General features: G+C 43.9%; 2 protein-coding genes across 5 annotated transcripts in view; one reads left to right on the top strand and one right to left on the bottom strand.

Moving 5' to 3' along the window:
* dcst2 (DC-STAMP domain containing 2) overlaps positions 1–8,458 on the bottom strand; it is a 10,691-nt gene extending 2,233 nt beyond the window's left edge. Inside the window, exons 1-13 of one of the 3 annotated variants that reach the window (XM_016663441.1) lie at positions 8,281–8,458; positions 6,670–6,926; positions 6,432–6,593; positions 5,212–5,313; positions 4,866–5,060; positions 3,659–3,724; positions 3,378–3,591; positions 2,394–2,551; positions 2,157–2,321; positions 1,843–2,089; positions 1,670–1,770; positions 401–534; positions 218–318 (exon numbers count right to left, since the gene is read on the bottom strand). In XM_016663441.1, coding sequence (XP_016518927.1) covers positions 218–318; positions 401–534; positions 1,670–1,770; positions 1,843–2,089; positions 2,157–2,321; positions 2,394–2,551; positions 3,378–3,591; positions 3,659–3,724; positions 4,866–5,060; positions 5,212–5,313; positions 6,432–6,593; positions 6,670–6,926; positions 8,281–8,435 — 2,057 coding nt within the window. In that variant the 5' untranslated portion in view covers positions 8,436–8,458. The other 2 variants (XM_016663442.1, XM_016663443.1) reach the window with 2 other exon arrangements.
* Positions 8,459–8,569: 111 nt separating this feature from the next.
* dcst1 (DC-STAMP domain containing 1) overlaps positions 8,570–20,094 on the top strand; it is a 13,295-nt gene continuing 1,770 nt past the window's right edge. Inside the window, exons 1-13 of one of the 2 annotated variants that reach the window (XM_016663444.1) lie at positions 8,570–8,665; positions 10,297–10,371; positions 10,451–10,579; positions 12,064–12,203; positions 13,089–13,266; positions 15,474–15,617; positions 16,808–16,929; positions 17,415–17,572; positions 18,029–18,128; positions 18,200–18,295; positions 18,394–18,520; positions 19,486–19,602; positions 19,852–19,994. In XM_016663444.1, the coding sequence (XP_016518930.1) occupies positions 8,581–8,665; positions 10,297–10,371; positions 10,451–10,579; positions 12,064–12,203; positions 13,089–13,266; positions 15,474–15,617; positions 16,808–16,929; positions 17,415–17,572; positions 18,029–18,128; positions 18,200–18,295; positions 18,394–18,520; positions 19,486–19,602; positions 19,852–19,994 (1,614 nt within the window). In that variant the 5' untranslated portion in view covers positions 8,570–8,580. The remainder of the gene's footprint in view (positions 8,666–10,296; positions 10,372–10,450; positions 10,580–12,063; positions 12,204–13,088; positions 13,267–15,473; positions 15,618–16,807; positions 16,930–17,414; positions 17,573–18,028; positions 18,129–18,199; positions 18,296–18,393; positions 18,521–19,485; positions 19,603–19,851; positions 19,995–20,094) is intronic. The other variant, XM_016663445.1, reaches the window with a different exon arrangement.

Here is a 20,094-nt window from a genome sequence, read left to right as displayed (position 1 = left end):
TGATTAGTTGGTGAAAGTATGTCTTTACAAATGAACCGCTATGCAGTATGATACGATCCGATCTTCTCCAGGTTCTGATTCTGACATCATTAGAATCTAAACTCAGAACACAAACTCCCCACCGTCACTACTGACGAAATAAACCAAGTACAGCCCATGACCAGCAGACTGGCCCCGGCCCGAACCTGGTTCTGATGGACCACGGTCCGTTTCTCACCTGAGCATCCTGAGACGTCGCAGACGGCGGCTTCCTTCTGCCTGACGGCCTCGTTGCAGCCCAGACAGGTGAGGGAGGACAGGTGTCCTCCACCTGGGAGCCTGAGGGACAAAACGGCAGCAACATGAACCTGCTCAGCTGGATATCTACTTTGTTTTGGGTCTAATCGTGGTATGAAGGTACCGCCTCAGCAGCGCCTGCATCCAACTGGCGCCGGCGGCCCGGTCGGCCAGCTGTCGGACCGCAGACCTCCTCAGGGCCCGGCCCACCGACAGCCTCTCGCTCAGGATATGCTGGTGCAGGAACCGGATCCTCTCCTGCAGAACACAAAGCCGGGCCGGTCACCTGGAGGTTCAGGTTCCTGCTCTCATTCGGGTCGCCGTGTTCTGGCAGCAGGGACCAGAACCACGCCTGTTTCTGCAGCAGGATGCGTGGTGGAGCATCAGCCTCTGTCCCACAGCATGAGGGGAACATCTGCTGCTTCTGCTCATCACTTCCAGTTCAGAACTACAACTTTAATCATTAAAAGAAGGACAGAATCCAGTTTTAGGTAAATCATGCAGCATAAGCATTAAACCGGATAAATCCCAGTTAAATCCCGGTTAAACCTCGGAGCGTCTCGGTCACGTTCAGACCTGCCTTCGGCCTCCTCCTCTCCAACATTCCTGCTCCAGATTCCTCACATGCCTGTCTGCTCCGTGACCTTTCACCCACAGCAGCTGATCCTCATCTGGAGGCAGAAAGCCTCGAAAACACCCTCAGATAGAGCCGGAGGGGGCGGGGCTTACAGGAAATCTACCTGCCTTCAGGTAGCTGCTGCTAGTGACTCCCACTTGGAGGAACTGATGTTAGCTTGTAGCGCCTGAAGCTACGCTAACTTCCTGTCTAGAGTCCAGACTGAAGGAAGCAGCTGCCAGATGTTTGATTTGAACTGCAGTCGGTTTACCAGTTGAACCCAGTCTAGATCTGATTCTGTAAAGCTGCAGATAAACAAACCTATGAACGCAAACAGCAGCCTCACTTCTACGGAAAGCCAGAAAGGCCAAAATCCATACTATAGCCGATTTGGTAAAGAAATATTAATATATGTGACAAAAACTGTAAATATTTAACCCTCCTGCCGTCTAAGCACGACACTCAAGAACAGAAGGAAAGTGATGGTGTCCGTCAGACCATCAGTTCACAAAACCACAAAAAATACATATGTTCTCTACATGATAAATAAAATAAATATTTCAATATGTATATTCAAATATATATTCAAACTGTGTGAGGTGGAAATTTCTGCTGCAGCTGAAAGAAAGTTTAATTTAAAAAGATTTAAACTGATTTATTGCTAACAGCAGCCAACCGGTTGAGACCCAGAACCAGCTGATGTTTGGACGTTTTCTGCAGCATTCTTTACTTTCCGACATGGATAGCCTTCCGTATGGTCAGCAGTGTTTTCAGTACCTGCTCCTGATCCGGATAATAAAAAGCACAGACGATCCGTCTGAGGCGCTGAACAAATCCTCTGAACAGAGAGATGACCACAGCCATACCCAGCAAGAAACCTGTAGAACCAGAACCAGAACCGGATCAGAACCAGACCGGAACCAGGACCAGAACCAGAACCACAGCCATACCCAGCAGGAGGCCTGCAGAACCAGAACTGGACCAGTTTTAGGTCTGGTCCTGATTCTGGCTCTGGTCCGGTTCTAGTACCGAGCAGGAAGCTGATTCTGTGGTCGGGCTCCTTCGGCTCCACCAGGCACTTCCTGCTGATGACGGTGATGTTTCCTGTCTGGAAGACGTTGAAGGACGCCACCAGGTCTCTGAAGATGTCCGAGGCATAACCCGACCCGTTCACCTGGACCGCCACCTGGTAAGGGGCTGAGAGGATGCGCCGTTACCATGGAGACCACACAACAGCGCCGCGTCACACCCCGCCACGCCTCACCTCTGGCGACCACGTCCACCTCCACCTGGTGGTGCACCTGGTCCAGGATCCAGAAGACCAGGAAGTCCATCGCCACAATCAGGCCGCCCCCCACCAGGTGCCTGAAGACGGAGGCCATCCGCACCAGCACGCGGCGCCGCTCCCGCTGCGTCAGCCGCAGAGACACTGCAGAGGAACGCAGAGCGCTAGCTGCTGCTGCGCCTTCTGGTTAGCGGTACCTGCAGCAGCGGTTCTTACGTGGCGTCACGTAGGTCTGCGTCTCTCTGCGCGTCAGCGGCAGAACCGAAGCTCCGCCCTCCGACGCCACCTGCTGGTCCAGCTGTCTAAACTGAGCGCTAATGTAGAAGTTATCAAAGTGCAGATCCCGCAGGTACCGGCGCTGGTACATCAACGCCCTGGACACACACACACGCACACACACGCACGCACACACACACACAGCAACATACAGTATTCACATAAAAAAGTATTCACATCCTAATGTACAGAAGTTTTAGTAAAAATATACCTACTACAATATAATTTATAATATGCCCAGAGGCGTTTGGCACCGGTTGGTACCATCTACTTTATAAATGGCTCTCATGTGCCGTCACACTTCCAGGAACTTTGTAACTGACAGCCATCTTACTATGGAGTTGCAACTCTATAGCAACGGCATAGCAGTGTAGGGAAAAGCTGCTTGAATTGATCGTATTTAGCAAGCAGTGAAACTGAAGAGGAAGGAGAATTAAACCTCATTTTCTAAATCTTCTGCACATAAAATCTAAAAGGTGCGGCGTGCATTTGTGATAGCGCTAAATGAAATGTAGCACAGATGTTCTGCTTCTGGTTCTGGTCTCAGAAGTTATTTAGAGAACAACCAGTAGACAGGAAGTAGAAGAAAACCCAAACTCAACTAAAAGCCTGGACAATCATAGAATCATATTCTGCAGCCTGTTAGAGGCTGCAGAATACCTGAGACTTCCACAATGTCCTAGTCAAAGTCCAGATCTGAATCCATCCAATCTAAGCTGCATTATTAAGAGAAAAGTCTGTAGATGTTTAAAACTGATAGGACAAACCCCCAAAAGTTCTCCACTGTTGATTCAGGTGAGTTGAATATAAAGGCACGCCACACTTTTCAGATTTCATTTTTTAAATAATTTTGGAAACTGACGCCACTGACACGTTGGCGTGAGTGGTTCTGAGGCTGGGTGCAGCTGAGCGATGACCTCTGACCCGATGAAGGACAAGCCCAGCAGCACGAAGTTGGTGTAGGCCAGCAGCTGACTCAGCCTCTGGAAATTCTGCAGGTCGGCGGAGATGTCGGCCATGATCTGCTGGGAGACCTGCTGCAGCGTGCGGCTGGCGTTGGCGTCCACGTCGAAGCTCACCGTGGACGAGAGGTTGAAGTCGAACTCACGCATCATCTTCCTGAATGCAGCAACCGTGGCTGAAACAGGCGAGAGCGGTTAGGCGGCGGCGGCGGCGAGCAGCAGCTGCAGGTGCAGGTCACTCACGCTCCGCCAGGCGCTGCTTCAGGTGGGCCGCCACGTACGACGGGATGATGCAGAACAGCTCTCCGGCTGAAACACACCAAAATTATTTACGATAATCAATAAATCAGTTAATCACATGATGAATTAATGCAAACTCAATTTGCATGATTTGTCGTTTTTCTCTCGTCTCTGGATGATGAAAGTCTTCAGTCTGCTGCTTTGGTCTCAACTATTCCTTTCTTTTGAAGGACCATTTGGTTTACAGAGATTTCATCATTTATTTTATTTGCACTGTAAAAATAAAAAATCTTACCAAGTAAATTTGATCTAGTTTCTAGTGCAAGTATCTTACTACAGCTGAAGTAACTCAAAACTAACTTACAAGTAACTTTCCGGCTTGTTTAAAGTCAATCATTGTTTAAAACTGATTTAAAAGTTCCAGTTCCATTGGCAGATAAATTTGCTTATGACAAGACATTTTTCTGCCAATAATCTGCCATCAATTATCAATTTTCATCAATATTAGAAAATTATTGACTTAAAACAAACTGAAAAGTTACATATGATTTAGTTTTGTTTTATTTCAAGTGTACTAAGATATTTGCACTAGAAACTAAACCAAAAATACTTGGGAAGATTTTTGTTTTTGGAGTGTGTTGTTTCTGTTGTTTTGTTTATTTCATTAGCCTCGGATAAACTGGTGTTAGCCTTGTATTGGTTAGCATTAGCCTCGGATAAACTGGTGTTAGCCTTGTATTGGTTAGCATTAGCCTCGGATAAACTGGTGTTAGCCTTGTATTGGTTAGCATTAGCCTTGGATAAACTGGTGTTAGCCTTGTATTGGTTAGCATTAGCTTTGTACAGACTGGTGTTAGCCTTGTATCAGTTAGCATTAGCCTTGGTTAAGCTGGTGTTGGGCAGTAGGAAGTAGGAAATTCAGTGGGTGACCACCCTAGCTTTGCCAGGCACTAACCTCTCAAAGCTAGCGCTAGCCAGTGGTTTCCTTTTCTTTAGCTAGCACCAGTGTCTAGCTAAAGACACTGGTGCTAGCTAGTGAATAGACGTAGCAGGAGGCTATGTCTATTCTGAAGATCAGTAGCTTCAGAATAGACATAGCCTCCTGCTACAAGGACGTAGCCACTGCTGGGTGAACAATAGTTTTAATTTTGGCACTAAAGGCACCTAAATGGAGGCAATTATTTAAAGGAAGTGATGTCAGTGAATGCACCACGAGCGAGGTTGCAAAGCGGCAGGAAGGCGTCTACGATTTCACAAAGGAAGTTGAACTCCTTCAGCAGGTTGTTGCAGTCGGTCCGACCCTGGGCAAACAGATCCCGGCACTTCCTGTACGGAGCGCCCATCTTATCGTTGCAGATGTCTCCAATGTCCACCAGGAAGTGAAGGACGTTCCTTAGGGTCCGAGCTGTGGGGTCAAAGATCACGTTAATTTACACAAACAGACCTCAAAACAAAAAGACGAGGCAACCAAAACCTGACGATAATGGTGGAGGACCTTTGATCACTGCACATATTTTTGTTGTCTAATTGTGTAGAGAAGGATAAACGTGACTGACCAACATGGCGGACGCTGTCTGTCAGAGTGTTGATGAAGTTTTGGACTCTTCCTGCCACGGCGTACGCGTTTCTGCTGATCTTTCTGATTTCATCAATGGCAGCTGCAAACAAACCCAACAAATTATTCAGTTTATTCTGAAGAACCTGTGTAAATATTTTTTATTAATTTTAAAGGGGACATATGATACAAAATCCACTTTTTCAGCCTTTAAATACATTTTGTTGTGTACTTGGCGTGCAGGAAAGTTCAGTGCAGTGATGCATAGATCTCTTTATGTTCTGTTTGGGTCATATTTTTCAATCTGTTCAGCTTTCTCTATTCTCTTCTATGATTTTTTTGGCTCTAGTGGCCTCCATCCAACAGTTAACCGACAGGAAAGTGGGCAATGAGAGAAGGGGGAAGACATGCAGCAAAGGTTGCCAAGGCCGGGAATCGAACCCACGACAGCCACGCCGAGGACCAAGGCCCCCACAAGTGGGCCTTGCTCAACCCCTGTGCCACCACAGCACACCCTCTTCTATGTTTTAAACTATTATGTCACAGAACATGGACTTCCAGCTAACTAGTTTTCTTGACTCCGATATTTTTATTTCTCGCAGCCATTTTGTAGTCAAAATTAAAGGAAGCTACAAGTAGATAAATCAAAATGTGCAGTTGAGTGTGTTTTACTGCACACAGTTAATGTTGATATGACGTTCCAGCCGTCCTAGCAGTAGCATTGTGCGCTCTGCTTGTGTTAGCATTGTGTGCTATCTTAAGCTCCTTGGGACATAACTGTTCACTTTGAATAGCATCATTACATAAACAGTTTGGCATAGTTTTTTTGCCGTTTTTCTCTTGAGGAACACAGGATCCAAATGCATTCAGTGACATTTTTAGCAATAGCATTAGCTAACTTGCTAACTAAACTGCCATGTTTACCAATCGTGTTCATTCATGTGGTGGTAGCATTTTCTGACTCTAACACGTAAGTGCTGGATGAACAAGTCTACCGCTGATGGTATCGTTTAATCAATTTGGGAATAAAAGGTTCGTGCCTGGAAGGGGTGGGGCCTAAACTAGTCGTCACGTCGCGCTACAATAACGAGGATTTCAGACCAAGGTATCACAGTTCCACTTTATACAGACCACCACTGAATGATTTAGATGTCAAAAGGATTTAAAGCATGATATGCACCGTTAATGTCAGATGGTTTCTATGCAAGGGGCGTGTCTTACAGGAGAGAGGCGTGGCCGCTCTCTGCATCAGCTCTTTCGTCTGATTGGCTGCCAGATCGGCGCTACACAGCAGGCTGGCAGCAGCCCGCTCCGTGTTCTCCACCGTGTTCTTCATGGGCCCGGACACCACCACCGACACATACAGGAACAGGACGACGCGGGCTGGACCAGAAGAAGACCGAGCAGCTTACTAACGACGTCCAGCTCCGATAGATTCAGGTGAATGCCTCTGACTCACCTGAGAACAAAGTGGGCAGCATGACCATGACGTTGGCCCGGAAACCTATTGACACCCCCATGCCAAACGCGGTGAGCCCGGCCAGGATCAGCGTGGAGATGACGCAGAACTGCAATGGCTGTTTGTGCACCAAGAAGCCCAGCAGTCCATGGATAAACACCAGCAGAAGGCCAAAGAGAAACGCCACCAGGCTCCGCCCCGCCTGCACCAGCTGGGGCCCGAGTTTCTTCCTTCTGCGGCGAGCGCGCCCACCGGACCTGGAAGTACCGTTAGCAGAGGTCATCATGGGCTCCATTAGGTTTTGCTCTCTTGCCACCAGATCTACAATCTCCAACATGTGGAGATGAAAAGTTACGATCCGCCAACAGGATCTGAACACGGCTCCATATCCAGAGAAATTCTTCCTCCATGTTTGAGCAATGAGAATTAAATCACTGAATGAAAAAAAAACAAAGTGTTCCTAGACTGGTATCTAGCCGTAAGCTAACAGTTAGCAGCTACATATTACGCTAGTGTCAGATGAACTGCCTCAGCACGGTTTGACCGAAGGAGGCCAGCCATGGGACGGTTTTAGACATCATAATGTCAAAATAAACAAATTGCATGAAAATGTCAAATTTGCACAGAAATCTAAGACAATCTATTTACAGTTTATCAGCAAAAAAATCTCACTGTAACTGTCTTAAGTGTTAGCTTTATGCTACATAGACCTGGCTAGTAACTCGTTAGCTTTACTCAGACAGCTTCAATGATTACAGCTGGAAACTAGAGATCATGTTGAAATCAGGGTTTAGTGATGAACTCTGACCTAAACCTTCACATAAAGACGTTTACAAAGTCGGCCTTCTATCACCTGAACATTTCCAGGACTAAAGGGCTAATGTCTCAATAAGATCTAGGGAAACTCAATCATATACACTCGTGCATTAAAGATCTGTTGTCATTATGTCAACCTTCCGGATCTGAACCAGAACCAGAACCACATATGGAGAAGCAGCATTCAGCTTCCATGCACCATGAATCTGGTACAAACTTCCAGAAACATGAAAAACCAACGACTAGGAGGACTCTGAAGGACACAGTTCCTTCAAGGCGCACCAGTTTAGAGCTGCCTTTGATCAATAACTGGAACATTGATTTATTTTAATTGTTTTTAAACCTTTCATTTATTTTGCTGCTGTAACTTAACATTCGCCGTCTGTTTTTATCATGCAAGGATTTCGAACCACCTGTAAGAAGTTTCAAAAGTTTTATTGCAAAACGTGTTCATTTCTGCCTCAATTTTTAATTTTGTAAAGAAAAATTTAACTGTATTGTATCTGTTTTACATTCTTTAGTCCTTAAAATGTCAGAATTTGCACATAACTTTATACTTCTGTCTGATCAGGTATTTTTAGCATATTAAATAAGACGTTCTATCAGTTAATTGAGTAACATTTTTAGCAAAGGTACTTTAACTTGTAAGTGGCGTCTAAGCGGCCCCACATCACCTCAACCCTCGCACCACCAGGGCCAGGGGCCGTCCCTGTTCAGGTGTCTTTTGACTTCCCGCTAACGTAATGCTAAGTAGTTTTCAGCTTAGATGCTAACCTGTAGCTTTATGCTAACTACCTGTTCAGGGATCTTCCGAGTGTCTGTGTGGCTCCGCCCTTCACCACCTGGACAGCGATGTCCCTATTCAGCAGGTGCCGTTTCTCCTCCTCAGGTCCCATCTTTTTAATTTCAGACTCCTTAGCGCCGGCTGACCAACTGAAACCGGTTGCCATGGAGACCACGGGAGCTTCCGGAAGCTCAACAGTTTGTTAGAGCTTCTAACTGATGGAGCATCGTGACCCGCAGAGACCTTCAGCTCTTTCCTGATTCGCAGAAGACCTGCCCGGCTGCCTCCTCCAGGTGTGTGGGGTCCCTCAGATGGGGTGGAGGTCCGTCCAGCTTCCTGAGGGCAGCCGGAAGGCCCTGGTCGTCAGAGGCCTGTTCGGCGCGGCGGGCGGCTCAGGTAAACCGTTCAGCTGGAGAGCAATTAGTAACAGAACCTGCCTGAAAATACCAGAAATTTAAACTTCTCTCCAGTCTTCATCGTTTCTGTGACGTTTATCTGTACAGCTATGATGTAAAGAACAAAGAGAGAACAAAGAATAATTCGGCTAATATAAAAATAAGTGGTTAGTTGTTATTCCCACTTGGTGACCATGGAGAGAGATCATGGCGGAGAACTGAATATTTACGACTGTTTGGTTTGACACATTTTTAATTACTTCGTTTTGAATGCTTTAATGTTAGTCTGACGTTTTTATTTCAATAACTACATGTTTTTATTTTTATTTTTGCGGTAGTTTTCTTTTTCTTTCATTTTTTATAATTGCTACTAAATTGCTCTTAGGATTTATTCATTATGTATTTTGACTAAATTATATTTATTTTCCAAATGTTTCTCTGTGTTTGACGTTCTACAGTTCTTCTCATTCATTGATTTCACATAAAAAAAACATTGTTCTTTTGACTAATCTGCTGATTTTTTAAATCTCGGACAGTTGTCCAGATGTGTAACCATAGCAACAATCTTGGGTTTAAGTTCTTTTTTATACAACCAGCTGATTTTGATTGTATAGTTTGAAAACTTTATAGCTCCAATAATATGCTCCTCATGTTTGAATAGTTTAACATTACGTTATAACCAAAAGGTTTTTAATTTTTACTGTATAAAGAATATATTATTGAACATGAATATGTTGTACAACATAAAATTATTTGGTTGAATAATGTTTTCACATTAAAACATACCTTTCATTGTCTGAACACAATACTGTATTATACTAAATGTGAATTATTTTACTTTCATTTTATTCCTTATGTTTGCACAATAGATTATCACATTCATACAATATAAATATTGTAAAATTATTTAAAGTTTTTTTCTAGTGTTAGATATTTAGTGTAAGAACATCATAATATGTTGTACAAACATAAATCATATATATTGTTACAACAAAAACATTTTCACAAGTGACATCACTCTACTTCCCTTTTGTCTGGATGGCAGCTTTCTGCTTCCGTAGCTGACTAATTATTCAAAAACTCAAATTATTTCAGTTTTTCAGAACCAGTCTCAAAAAAAGAGAATGGAGCTCCAATTTAAAAACAATTGTGTTAATTTGTTACATGTCATCAAATTAAGTTTGTCAAACATACTTTATTTACAAGACAAATGAATAAACTTAATTGGATTACATGTAGCAAATTAACATTTTTTAAGTAGGGTTTTCATTCTCTTTTTTCAGTGTATGGTTGTAAATCCCAGATTCTCAGCGAAGAAGAAAATTCAAACCGTCTCTTCCACTGATCATGAAGGTTCTTCTGAGATGTTTGGCAAACAGGATGGATGAACTGCAGCGGAAATGTGTGTTTGCCCGACTCTTTTTAACCAGGTTTTCACATTATGTAAAAGAGACATAAAAAGAAAATACAGGAGATTCTCATAGTAGTAAACAAATGAAAAAGCAAAATGACTTTTAAAGTACTCGGCTAAAAACATCTAAAGAGGAAAATAAAGACAATTCACTCTGAATCTCATAAAGATGGAATTTTAAAAAACTAATAAAATCTATTTTGTTGTTTACTGTGCTTTAGTTTTGTACCTGGGATGTGCCCACAACTTACCGCTGACCTTTGACCTGAAACTGGCAGTAGGGTTTGCATTTGTTGGTGAGGAGACGTCAGACTCACATTCCTCCTTCAAACCACATCCTGATCAGGTGAACACAAATGTGTGTGTGTGTTTCAGGTGTGTGTATCGTAGGTGGAATCCTGTCCTCGTCCTTCAGGTGTACCATCCTCCTCACGTTACCCAGCATCCTCGGCTCTCGTGGCCGTTCCTACCTCATGGTTATGATTGTGATGATTCTGTACAGAGGTACACACACACTCGCACTCACACACACACGCACGCACGCACTCACTCACACACACTCACACACACACACACACGCACTCACTCACTCACACACACACACACACACGCACTCACACACACACACACACACACGCGCATGCACTCACACGGACACACACCTACACACACACACTCTGCAGACTCTCCTGCTGTAGCTTCTGATCAGTTAGCCGTCTGTAAATCATTCCTGCATCTTTTCACCACAATCCTGGAAATTAGTTTATATGGAGGTAAATTTGTTTCACAATTATTCAATCAAAAAAACTAATCTCAATTTAAAAAAAAAATAAAATTGTGTTCAAAACTTTTGGAATTGTAATGATTTTTTATTTTAAAGAAAAAAAAGCTTCATTTAAAAAACTTTTTTTAAATTTAAAATCACTAATTTTTGCCTACTGAAGTGAAAAAGTTATTTGCAGAACATAAAGTTTTATTTGCGCATGTCAGAATTTTTTGGTTGACAGCCTAAGTTTTTGGTTGTGATTCTGAAAGTTTTGTTTGATGCTCCCTTGTTTTGGTTGAACTCAACCAGTTTTGCTTGCAAATCTCAGTGAGCATCCTGGGCGGGGCCTAAAGACGACGTAAGACGTGTTCCGATTGGTCAGCGCTGAGCAAAGCGGATGGCTCCGACTCCCTGCTACCTCTGAACTCTGTCCCGAACTGCAGGACATTCTGCTTCGGTGGCAGGACACAGAATGTGAATGGCAAGAGAACTTCACCAAATGACTTACCATTCAAGTCATTTTGTGAATAGTAAGAATCCCTGAAGTGTCTGAGGACACTGCAACAGCTGCTGAAGAGTCCATCCTGTTTTCAAAGAAGAAATCTTACACAACTTATGACGGCAGTCACATAACTTCAGGATGTTCATGAGAAAATCTCAAGCAAAGAGTTCAGACATGCCCAATAAAAGTTTATGTTTTGCACAAAACTTTTTCACTTCATGAGACAAAAATTAGTGATTTAAATTTTTTTTAAAAATAGTTTAAACAAAACTTTTTTCATTTAAAACAAAGGGTTCGAATTCCAGAAGTTTTGACCACAATATTATTTTTTAAAAATTGAGATTAGTTGTTTTTTTTTTTTGTTTGTTTTTATTTTGATTGATTGATTGAATAATTGTGAAACAAATTTACCTCCTCAAGACACGAGCGAATCTCAGGAGTTGTGCAAACATTTTCTGCACCACTAGGTGTCACTGTGCTGCAGTGAGCCTCCGTCATTCCAGGGCCATGAAGTTTGTTCAAAAATAAAAAACAATTGAAACAGAAAAAAGTTTTGAAACTGAAAGAAGTTGGAAACTGACAAAAAATATATTTGAAACTTAAAAGAAGTTCAAATCTACTTTTCAGATTTCAGTGTTTTTTTCTTTTGAACAATCTTTTTGGCCCCGTTTGAGCTCCGTACCTGTGACTTCCTGCGCTGTCCCATCTATCCATCTGCAGGTCCGATCTCGAACATGGAGCGGAACGCCGAGGCGGCGGCGCTGTCGCTCAGCTGCAACCTGGACCTGCAGGTGCAGCACAGCAGGGTGCTGTGGCGGCTCGCCGCCAGGCCCTTCCTGCTGGTTGCCAAGCAACTGATGGTGAGGGGGGGGTCGCCATGACGGCAGGTACACAAACAGTCACTGCAACGTAACAGGAAGGCTGTGAATAAAAACTCAGTTAAGGTGCAGAAGCAGGGATTGGATAAGTGGAACTGATCAGGAAGCTGCTGATCAAATGTATTGATTAATGCAGGGTGTCCAAACGTTTCCTCACATCAGCCCCAATCATCATGTCAGAATCACTCATAGGACTAAAAATCTAATAATTTTAAAAACTATAATCTCAAAGTTGTATTATATTTTTTCCCAAGCTGAACAATAAACTAAGCAGTAAATTGTTGGGTGTTTTAAAAGTCAGCGATGCATAAATTATTCTACATCTTAAAGTTAGAAGGCGCTTTACTTGTTTGCCTTATTAAAATATGGATATAAATTTAAAAAATAGAATATATTTCATGTATTCTACGCAATTAGGCCAGGATTTTTGTGTCTTCTTTAAAAAGAAAGCTTACAGTATTAATTCATTATTGAGAAAATGATTTGTTTAATCAGATTCTGCTTAGTTTGTATTATTTACTGTGAAATCAAAAAGGAAGTGAAATATCTGGTTATTTTTATTTTATCAGAAATTATTCTGCCCTCGTTAAAAACAAAACGTCTCCACGTGTGTCTACCACCAGCCCGGTCTGGGTCCATGTTTAACTGCAGCTAGGCCCCGCAAATTCAGCCCATGGACTGCGAGCGGCCCGGGAGCCGCACTTTGGACATCCTGCTTCATGTTTATTAGAAAAACAAAACTGTAAAACTGGCCATCCTGAGGACCATTGATTAGGCCAGGACGGCCCGGTTCTGCCGGGTTCTGCCGGGTTCTGCTGGGTTCTGCTGGGTCTCTGTAACGGACCCTTCTCTGTGTTTTCCTCTCAGAAAGATAAAGTGGAGTTTGAGTCGGACTCTCTGGACATCAGTAAGAAGTTCCAGAACATCCGGGACGAAGTTCTGCTGCAGTACGGATATGATCCGATCCAACAGAAACCCGGCGGCGCCGCCCAGGGAAACAGCACCCAGGAGCAGTTCGCCTCCAACACCAGGAGGCGCTGTGACGGTGAGACCGACCTGCAACTGGTTCTGGACCTGGTGTTGGACCCGGTTCTGGACCTGGGTCTCTGCAAACTCTACACTTTGTCTGAATCAGATTTTTAAAGGCAGGACAGAAGAAGATGTTGGAACCAGGGCGCCACCTAGAGGAAACAACCAGAAAATAGTGATTTATAAACGATAATGGAACATATTATCACCAGATCTGGTTTATACGATGGAGTGTTCGGACCAGAACAAGAAACAAATATGTAAAGTATGAGAATCACATTGGTAACACTTTATTTGAAGGGGTGTGCATAAGACTGACATGATTTGCATGATTTTGTAAATTATGATAATTTAATGCAAAGTTGGCATTTTTAATGGACATTTAATGCAACTTTTAGAGCAACTTTGCATTAAAAGTGTCATTATTTACTGAATGACACTTCATGTCAACAGTCATAAACATTCGGGGAGCCTTATTGATGCTCATGACAGGTGTTATGTTTTTGACAGGGTCATGTCAGTCTTATGCACACGTCTTCAAATAGAGTGTTATCATAACGGTATTACACCAGGAGAAACTCGTTCTGGTTCCTCACGAGAATAAAGTCACATGACTCCAACATGAAAATCATACTAATATTGACATTAAATGAGATGATCTTGTAAAGTTATACTTTGGATTCTGTTTTACAAACAACCTTAATCTGTTCACACATCAGCATCAGATTATTATTGGACTTTGAATCGATTGATCAACAGCTGAAAAGAGGACAGAACCACGAACTGGACGAGCTGCTCACGTCTTCATGACTCCATCAAGCTTCTCATTTTCTAGAAATTTTATTTCTTTCTTATGCCCATTACTATGACTTTATCGTCATAATATCATAACTGCTGTCGTAATTTAAAAAGATTCTCTTAGTCTGGCCCCTAATACTCTGTCGTAGTTAAAACCTCTTTTAGGGGTTTCCAGTGGCGGTTTCTAGTATTGGCAATATGGGCAACCGCCCAGGGCTGCATGAGCGCTAGGAGAGGAATGCTTCTTTCTCCTAAATATGGAGCTTTGAAACCAGTGGTCATTTCTCCATCTGTAACCTGGTCCAGACCAGCGGTTCTGATAGAAAGGTTCTGTTAGGGTGCATTCACACCCTGTTTAGTCTGCTTTAATCAGATTCTAATTCTTTTGTCTCGAAAGTGCGATTCGTTTGGGAAGTGTGAATGCAAATTTGACTTCCAAAACGGACTGAAAAACTGAACTCTGACCCTCCTGAAAACCTGGGCCTCGGTCCGGCTGAAGTGAACTCTGAAACGGTTGGAAAGCAGTGTGAATGTAAGCGGGTCAGAGACTGCTCCAAAAACAGGAAGCTAACTGCAGGGCATTCTGGGTAATATATTCCTCTCTGATCTGCGGGAGATGCAGCTGCTGTCATGTTAAAACCTTCAGTGACAAAAACTGGACTAATCGCCTCGTCTGTTTGAATATAACAATCATCAAATAGGATAGGATGACATATTTCAAAAAGCATAAGAGTAATGGTTTGTTACAATTTGACAAACTAATTTTAACAGCAGCATTTATGTAATATTAAATATTGACCAATACAAAATAGCAATTTGCTTAGTCCTCTCTTGCTTCTTGAAAGAAACCAAACTGTTTATAGATTGATATCAAGGGAAAATACATATTTTACATATCAAAACATTCCTCAGCTTTAATTTAAGCCATATTTATAGAAATCTGGTAAGAAATAAAGGCGCTAAGATCATTTTTGTGACAGATTCCTGCTCATCCTGCATTGGAACAGTCTGGTGTTGTGGACAGACTCACCGCGTAGCAACGCCGCCTGCAGGAACGTTGCTAGCATTAGTGGCTAACAGGCGATGTGCAAACTAGTAATGTAACAATGAAGCCAAAATCTGACACCGCTCCATTTTTGTTTAAATTTTGTGAATTAGAAAGTTGGGCTGGTCTTCTTCAGATGTTTTGTGTCAATTCATTCAGTGATTGTTGGTGCAGCGCCCCCACAGGCGACGGGGGGAACAGTTTTGACACAGTGCAGTATGAATGTAAAACAGCTCTGAAAATGTTACAAACTTTGCAATTTTGGCCCCCAATCGGACGCAGTCTACTGGACGGTCAGACGTGAAAACACCCTTAGAGCGGTTCTGTTAGAGCTGTTCTGTTAGAGCGGTTCTGTGTCTGTGAAACCCTTCTGTGCTCAGGTGTGGTGAACGAGGGCATCCGGCGCTGCGCTGGTTGGTTCAGGCAGAAGTGGAGTGAGTGCATGAAAGCCATTCCTGTTCCCATCATCAACCACATCCTCTGTGTTTCAATGAAATTCGACTTCCTGTGTGATGTCATGAGAAGTGAGTTTCTGTATGAAAAGTAAATTCAAACTTATTTCTGCTGACCATTTTATTTAGCCTGAAATAGAAGTGGAAAGAGGCATAAAAGCCTCCAGTTTGGCTAGCATTAGCGAAAAACACAGTGGTGGGCACTGCTCGCTAAAATGTTAGCAGTGCTAACCGTAAGCACTAATTACAAATGCTAGTTCTGCCAGTGGAGGGCACAATTCCTCTATTTCACAAATAGCAAGCTAATTTTTAACCTAGCGCTTTAGCATTTTAGCTAACGTTGAAAACATTTATCATGCTTAGCTTTCCCTAAATTAATTTTCTTCTTCAGCACTAATTTACTTGCCTATTTTATAAACTTTCAGTTGAGTACATTTTGACACCTGTGCTGAAATTTTGGTTGTAAACTGTTAAGAATCTTTCTAGTAGTTAGATGTTTATATTCATGCTCTTATTTTGAAGTGGTTGAAGACAGCAATTCCATTTCCTCTTCTCGTGTTGTCTCTCATTTTTAAAAAGAAACTTTACAGAACAAATGGCAAGAATTAAAACAAATTATGACATACACAGACAAATACACAGACATGCATTAATACATATTTAGCAATTGTTTTGAGAGCAACCTCACATTCTCCACGTAAACAGCTTAAAGTTAGCGCGTTAGCATTAATGGAACTAAGGTTTATGATTAGTGCCTTAAGGTCAGTACAGCAAACATCTTACTTAGCAAAGCGGTGAGTTCTACTAATGCACTACACATAGCTCTAACATGATATTTAGCTAATGCTAAAGAGCAGTTCAAACATGGTACTCAGTAGAAGCTAACGTTAAAGCGCTATACAAACACATTATTTAGTGAAAGTTGAATCTAATGCTAAAACGCTAATGAACATTTACAAAACAGCCAAGGAAATTAGTGGTTTGGAATTTATCCAACAAAATCTATTCAGGGGAAGCTAGATATGCTAAATGTTTTCAAAGTTAGCAAAAATGCTAAAGTGCTAAACTAAAAATTAGCTTCGCTCTTACCTGGTTAGGGGATTAGCAGAAGCGTGTCCATCATTGGATGCAGCAGTAGCATCTTCACCTTCAACCCTTCCAAGCAGCCATACTGGTTCAGGGTGATGACCTTTAACCTTTGACCTGGTAACCTTTGACCTGTAACTGTCTGTGTCTCTAACGGCTCTGTTCCCGTCTGTCAGTCATGACTCCGTGGTGCAGGGAGCAGATTCCTGTGGAGAGGAACTTCGGTCAGCTGTATGATCGGCTCAACGTTTCCATGGATCGTCTCTCCAGAGAGTTCCGCACCGAGGTCATGGTCCAGGTCAGAACCACCAGAACCACCAGAACCACCAGACCCATCAGAACCACCAGACCCATCAGAACCACCAGAACCACCAGACCCACCAGAACCACCACAACCACCTGACCCACCAGAACCACCAGACCCATCAGAACCACCAGAACCACCAGACCCACCAGAACCACCTGACCCACCAGAACCACCAGAACCAGCAGAACCACCAGACCCATCAGAACCACCAGAACAACCAGAACCACCAGACCCACCAGAACCACCACAACCACCAGAACCACTGGACCCACCAGAACCACCAGACCCACCGGACCAACCAGAACCACCATACCCACCAGAACCACCACAACCACCTGACCCACCAGAACCACCACAACCACCAGAACCACTGGACCAACCAGAACCAGCAGACCCACCAGAACCACTGGACCAACCAGAACCACCAGAACCAGCAGACCCGGTGAAACTGACGCATTTCCCCTGCCGTCCAGCAGGAGGAGCAGCAGCAGTCGGTTCTGGACGGAGTTCCGTTGGACCGGGTCTTCACTGAGGCCGTGAGGGAATCCTTCCAGCGCCTGACGAAGAGGATGGACCAGGGGGTGAAGGTCCTGCAGATGCTGCTGTCCTTCACCTTCGTCACCGTCTTCATCCAGTAAGATCCACACCTTCATCACCAGTTTGACCAGTAATATTACCTTCATCATCACTGCTGCTGCTTCCTCTCCTCCTCTTCCTCCTCCCCCTTTACTTCTCCTCCTCTTTTAGGTTCTCCTCTTCTTCTTTCCTTCCTCTTTCTTTTGATCCTGATCTTCTCTCCTTCTCCTCTTCCTCTTCTGTCCTTCCTCTTCCTCGTCGTCCTCGTCCTCCTCATCCTAACCCTCCTCCTACTCCTCCTCCTTTCCCTCCTCCTTTTCCTCCTCCTCCTCCTCTTCCTCCACCTTTTCCTCCTCCTCATCCTCAACCTCCACCTTTCCCTCCTCCTCCTCCTCCGTTCCCTCCCCCTCCTCCTCCATTTCCTCCTCCTCCTCCTTTCCCTCCTTTCCCTCTTCCTCCTCCTCATCCTCCTCTTCCTCCTTTTCCTCCTCCTCCTCGTTTTCCTCCTCCTCAGGGCGGTGCAGTACCTCCGCTCCTACAGGACAAACATCTCTTTTGACAACGTCTACATCACCTCCTACTTCAGACGGATCGACGAGCGCAGGAGACGAGCGGTACCCTCTCATCCTCCTCTTCATCACGTCACAGTGATGAAGGCTCACCGTCTCTTCCTCTTTCCTCTCAGGGGAAACATTTCCTGCTTCCTCTCAGAAAGTCGGAGAGAAAGCGGTTCATCGCCCCGATGAGTCTGAAGATCAACTCTGACGAGCTGACACAAGTGGTGACTGGAACCGCTGCAACCTCCATTACCATGGAAACCGCCAGGTGTCATCACCCTCATCATCCTCATCATCAGCTGGTTCTGTTTGTGTGTCACAGGCCTCAGGAGGCTTTCAGGTTCTGGCCATCTCACTGCTGTCCGTACTCTTGCTGGCCATCGACTTCTCCCTGTTCCACATCCTGGACATCATCAGCAGACACACCTTCACACAGTTCAACATCACAAGTACACACACACACACACACACACACACACACACACACACTGGTCGGTCAGGTTGATCTGGTCTGGAAAACCTAGGAACACAGCGAGTGAAACATGTAGCTCTGCTAATGCTACAGTGCTAATCATAAACATTAGTTTGGCTAACGCTAAAGCTTTAATCACACTTTTAGGTGAGGCCAGAAGGTGCCAGTGTGAACAGCCAGTCATCTACCCACCTTGTCTGAACATTTTATCATGTTATTTGTATTTTTTTTTGCAAGCTTAACTTTATTTCTTATTTTATAATATAGCTATTATTGTAATTATTATGAAGCACTTTGGTCAGTTGAAGTTGTTATAAATGCGATATATAAATAAACTTTGGTTTGATTTGATGAACTTTAGTTCCGCTAATGCTAAAGTGATGTGCTAACACAGTGTTTAGTGGAGGCAAATGCGCTAACTTCACCCATGTTTGTACCCACATGTGTCTGTGACACTTTGTCACGCAGCTAGCTGTGCGGTTAGCACTTCAGGAAGGATTCTTTGGATCAGACCTTTCTCTTATGACTTCAGTTTTATAGTTGTTGAGTTTTGATAACGCTGTTGCTGATTTAGCATAAGTGATCACAGTAAGGATTTGGTCAGAAGACTGTAGAGCGGTGCATTCTGGGTACAGTGATGTAGCAACACAACATCACAGGTGCAGAGGAAATGGTACTGCTGTGTAAGCAGCAGACTTCAAAATGAGATGTAAACATGTAACTGCTTAACAGTTGATATCTAAAACTTTAACACAAATGTGTTGGACGTGCAGAGCGGTCCAACATCAACCAGAAGGACAAGAACTTGTTGATGGAAACAGAAAGTCCGAGTTAGCTATTATTCTGACCCAATGAAAAATCTGCATTAATCAAATCTTTGAAATCCATCTGGAGGAAAAAGCTCCAGACTGTCAGTCAGATGGCTCCGCCCCCTTCCTGCAGGCAGCCATCACATCGACATCAGCGTGGGCGGAGACACCATGATGGCCCGCCTCCTGCGCACCACCATCTCTGGCTTCAACAGCTCCTCTGAGACCAACGTCCAGAGCGACAACCGCGGTGAGTCCCAGTTCACTGAACTGAACTGAATCACACTGAACTGATTCATATTGAACTGAATCATATTGAATTGGCCCTGTGGTCTGAACTGGTACTGGCCCTGTTTAAACTGGTTTTTCTGCTGGTAATCTGCAGCTGGCAGGGTGTTGGACACACATTCACCCAGCAGGGGGCGACAGCTTCCTCGCTCTGCAGACTGTAAAGAGCAGGAACCGTTTTCCTCTGAACTCACTTCCTCCTCCTCCTCAGCATGCATGTCCCCCCCCTCCCGCCTCCCTTTTGAAGCGTATGCGAGCTGTGTGGGTTGTGTCCTGGTGGTGGCGCTGTTCAGCTGTGTCCAGGTTTACACCAACCGCCTGCGCCGCGTCATCGCAGCTTTCTACAACCCAAAGGTAAAAACACCAACAGCACCGGAGTTCATCATTAAAACTATATTTAACTAGAGGGAGGACACAAAGACATGGGACAAGACAGAAACCGTTTCCCATGAGA

This window comes from Poecilia formosa, unplaced genomic scaffold (assembly GCF_000485575.1).
Source record: "Poecilia formosa unplaced genomic scaffold, Poecilia_formosa-5.1.2 Scaffold420, whole genome shotgun sequence".
Lineage (NCBI taxonomy): Eukaryota > Metazoa > Chordata > Actinopteri > Cyprinodontiformes > Poeciliidae > Poecilia > Poecilia formosa.
Note: the sequence above shows the minus strand (reverse complement) of the source record. Positions and strands in the feature narration are given on the sequence as shown.